Below are 4,256 nucleotides of genomic sequence, written 5' to 3' on the forward strand. Positions count from 1 at the left end.
TTGCCCAGAGTTGCCCTGAATTTCTAATTTCTGGCTTCCAACTCCTGGGAGATGAGATTACAGGTATAAACTACTACACTTGGGTTATAGGAGACTCTGTCTCAAAGAAAACACAACAGTACCACACAGAATACACACCTTACCATATGATTATAGACTTTTACATTTCATATATAATACATACCTTACCATTAGTCTTTTACATAAAAATACAGATTCAAGAACCAGGTATGTACCTGGGAGGCAGAGGCGAGCAGATTTCTATAAATTCAAAGTCAGTCTGGCCTACAGAGATTGTTCCAGGACAGCCAAGGGTACACAGAGAAATGGAGGGGGTGGGGGGAGAGGAGAAACAGATGGGACACCTAATAGAGTACTAGAGACGTGGCTCAGCAGTTTGCTGCTCTTCCAGAGGAGCAGGGTTCAATTCCCAGTACCACATAGCAGCTCATAACCACCAGTAACTCCAGTTCCAGGGAATCTGACACCCACTTCTGGCCTTTGTAGGCACCATGAGTATGTTACGCATTGCAGAGACATACATGCAAACATATCATCTATCTATACACATAAAGTATAAATTAAACAAGTAACCCCCCCCCAAGAAAACAAGAAACATCATTTTAAAATAAAAAGTGGTTTGAAAAAATCTGAGGTCCTTTAAGGCATCCCTTCTGAGAGGCAGGATACCTATTTAGCCTAGATAAAAGGTTAACATGGCACTTATAGTCATCTACAGTGAATATTTGACCATTATTCTAGCAAAATAAAATAAATCTTAACAAAATACATACATCTTTTTAGGACAGTGACACATTCTTCTAGCTTTTTAAGTAGAAAACTGTAATTATCTTGAACAAATTTAGTTGTTTTTTTCTTTTTTTTAAAGACAGGGTCTCTACATAGTCCAGGCTGTCCTGGTAGTCACTATGTAGACCAGGTTGGCCTTCAACTCACAGGAGTCGACTGCCTCTGGATTCCAAGTGCTGGGATCAAAGATGCGTGTGACCACACGTGGTAAAGTCTGTGTAAGCTGATACACACGACCCACCTACCCCTCTCTTCCTCTGCAGTGTCTACAGCTGTGCACTGCTGGCATACAGACCTAAACAATCCCCTGTTGGGGCCGTCTACAAAAACGTAGGATGCTGAGCAACATGCTTTGCCTCTAACAGCTAGATGAAAGCAACATCCATTCAAGAAAACACCTTAAAACTCTTCATTATCAAATGTGCTCTCAACAATACACTTACCCAGCTAAAAACCACCGATTTACAGTAAATCATATTTCCTAACTTTATTTATTTTTTGTTTTATCAAGACAGGGTTTCTCTATGTAGTTCTGGCTGTCCTGGAACTCATTCTGTAGACCAGGCTGGCCTCGAACTCAGAAATCCGCCTGCCTCTGCCTCCCAAGTGCTGGGATTAAAGGCGTGTGCCACCACCACCTGGCATTTCCTAACTTTTTTAAGTCTTAAAACATGCACCAAGATTCTGAAGGAACTACACAGATTAATTAAAAAAATATTTTTAATTAGTGACTTAACTTAAGGCATCAATCATACTGACAATCTACTGGCTTCTTACTAAACTGTACATTTGATGTCCACTGCTTTTTTTTTTTTTAACTTCTCAAAATTAAAATAGAAGTATTCAGGGCAAGTAAAACAATTTACTGAGTGCAGTAACAGTACCTACTTTATATGAACTCTTAAGCACAGCGCTAGCTCTCATTGTTTTCTTAGTTGTAGGTTTTTGGATACAGTATCTTTTGGATTAATTGCATTGTTTCTGTGACTAGGTCTCATTATGAAGTCCAGCCAAGACTCGAATTCAAAATCTTGGGATTAATGGAATGTGCCACCAGGCCCAGTCTATGAACAAGTACATTTAAACACTGACACTATTAGTTCAAAAAAGTTGCAAATATTAAGGAGCATGCTATTTTATGATATACTGAGACTAAAAAATGAACTATAAAACTACCAACAATTCTATAAATAAAAGCATGTTTTCTAGATATTTCAATAAAAGACATTTAGTAATTACATTATTGTCAATTAAACTGATGAACTTTATTGGGGTTAAAACTATAACAAAGTTCATCCTAAAAGATTTTGCAATGCAAAATTCTTCACTCAATGAGTATTTAATAATTTGAATGCTAGAAATTACAGGCAATTTTCAAAAGCAGACTCACATTCATAAAACTTTATACATCATTTGAACTAACATATATGTTTATACTACTAGAATCAAACATGCATTGCCTTCAAACATTACTGCATCATGATTTTTTATATAATACATTATTTAACACCACTCCTCATCACGAAATGTATTTTATCATACACTCGAACCATTCTCCTTGGACTTCTGATCTCTGTCTTCATTCTTTATACTATCCTATAAAATAGAAAAAGAGCACATTTTAATTAGTTTCTCATTACTCTGAAATTAGCTTGAAATAGTACTCAGTGACTGAGTGGTAAATATCAATCAATTAATTTTAATATGTTGCTGCCCAATTCTTCTCCAATTTTAGTGGTTTGGGACAATCAACCTAGGGCTTGGCCACTAGGCAATAAATCTAGTCAAATATTTAGTCTAATAAATATATATACATAAATCATTTACATAGTGTATGCATTTTCAAAAGAAAATAGTCACTTTGGGAATTACTTTTGAATAGTTTCTGGAAGGCTGAAATGCTAGGAATATTTTAACTGTTTCTAGGAAAAACTATAAAGACTGCAACACTAAATTATATTAAAAATGTGAGAAATAGATTTTAAAGTTTAAATAAACCATGAAAACAGAAAAGACATCATCTCACCTTTTTTAGGACAGTGTGGATATCATCCATAACTGTGGATAAGTTTCTGAGTGTTTTATTCAATTGGTTTTCAAATTGCAAATTCATGTTTTCTGAAACCTTCAAGTTTTCTTGTAATTGACCAAGGTCTTTTTTGACCTCTCTAAGTTCACCAGAAAGGCTTTTGTTAGAATTCTCCAAGTTTAATATAGTTTTTCCATCTTCATCTGTTAAAAAAAAATTTTTTTTTCAAAATATACCATATTCCTCCCACATGGCAGAAAGAGAAAAGCCACTCTCAAAAGTTGTCCTCTGACCTCTACAGGTATGCCAAGGTGTATGTGCCCACATACATACACATACACACACCCACACATGTAATAAACGGTGTAGGTTAACTATAAAAAGCAGCTGACATGATGCCTGTAATCCCAGCTACTCAGGAGGTCAGAGCAAGCAGCAGCTTCCCACCTGCCTGAGTGAGTTCCAGCACAGTGTGGACAACCATGTTCACACTTCAGCCATGTCTCAAAGTTGAAATACAAATAAAGACTTAGGAACACAGCTGAACAGCAGCAATTCACCTAAATTACACTGATTCAAGCTTCAATATTGCAACAAACAAACAACTTCCCACAATCCCAAAAATTCAGTGAAATATTTATAAAAGTTAAATTATTTTAACTAGTTATAAAGTACAGCACAAGCCAGGTACGCTGGCACACACCTGTAATATCAAGTCCTTCTGAGGCTGAGAACGAAGGACTGCTGTGAGTTTGAGGCCAACCTGGGCTACATAGTGAGTTCCATGACTGGATAAGCTACAAAGTGAGACCCTGACTAAAGAGAGAAACAGAAAAGAAGCGAACTATCCAGAGCTTCAGATTGTGTGGCTTTTAGCTTCAGGTTCCTTTTTGTTTTGTGACAGAGTTTCACTGGGTAGCTGTCAGGCTGGTCTAGAACTTGCTATGTATAATAAGTTTCTCAAAATCACAGAAAACCACCTTCCTCTGTCTCTGAGTGCCAGGCTCAAGGTTCCATGTTTGTGACTACTTAGAGAAAACAGAAAATCGTAAAATCTATGTGGTTTGTCTCAAGCCTATACAACTCTAGCACTAGGGAAGGCAAACAGAAAGAGCCTGTCTCAAAATCTGACACAAAAGCTAAGCAATTTTATAACTAGCAACAGAACTAATAATGAGCCATGAAGTCAGGGGCTTACAGATGGCTCAGCAGTAGGAGCACACACTGACATGCTCTTCTTGCTGAGGGCTAGAGCGGTTAGCACACACGATGGGATGGCTAACAGCAGCAGCCTGTAACTCACTCTGTAACTCCAGCTCCTAGGGATCCAGCGCGTTCTCTCTCTCTCTCTCTCTCTCTCTCTCTCTCTCTCTCTCTCTCTCTCTCTCTCTCTCTCTCTCTCTCTCTCTCTAACATC

General features: G+C 37.6%; 1 protein-coding gene across 4 annotated transcripts in view; it reads right to left on the reverse strand.

The window, feature by feature from the left end:
* Window positions 1-1,512: 1,512 nt before the first annotated feature.
* The window catches only part of Ccar1 (cell division cycle and apoptosis regulator 1), a 43,032-nt gene continuing 40,288 nt past the window's right edge, over window positions 1,513-4,256 (reverse strand). For all 4 annotated transcript variants that reach the window (XM_028776816.1, XM_028776813.1, XM_028776814.1 and 1 more), the window contains exons 24-25: window positions 2,837-3,042; window positions 1,513-2,406 (exon numbers count right to left, since the gene is read on the reverse strand). In XM_028776816.1, coding sequence (XP_028632649.1) covers window positions 2,347-2,406; window positions 2,837-3,042 — 266 coding nt within the window. In that variant the 3' untranslated portion in view covers window positions 1,513-2,346. The remainder of the gene's footprint in view (window positions 2,407-2,836; window positions 3,043-4,256) is intronic.

Source organism: Grammomys surdaster, unplaced genomic scaffold (genome assembly GCF_004785775.1).
Source record: "Grammomys surdaster isolate TR1022 unplaced genomic scaffold, NIH_TR_1.0 273, whole genome shotgun sequence".
Classification (NCBI taxonomy): Eukaryota; Metazoa; Chordata; class Mammalia; order Rodentia; family Muridae; genus Grammomys; species Grammomys surdaster.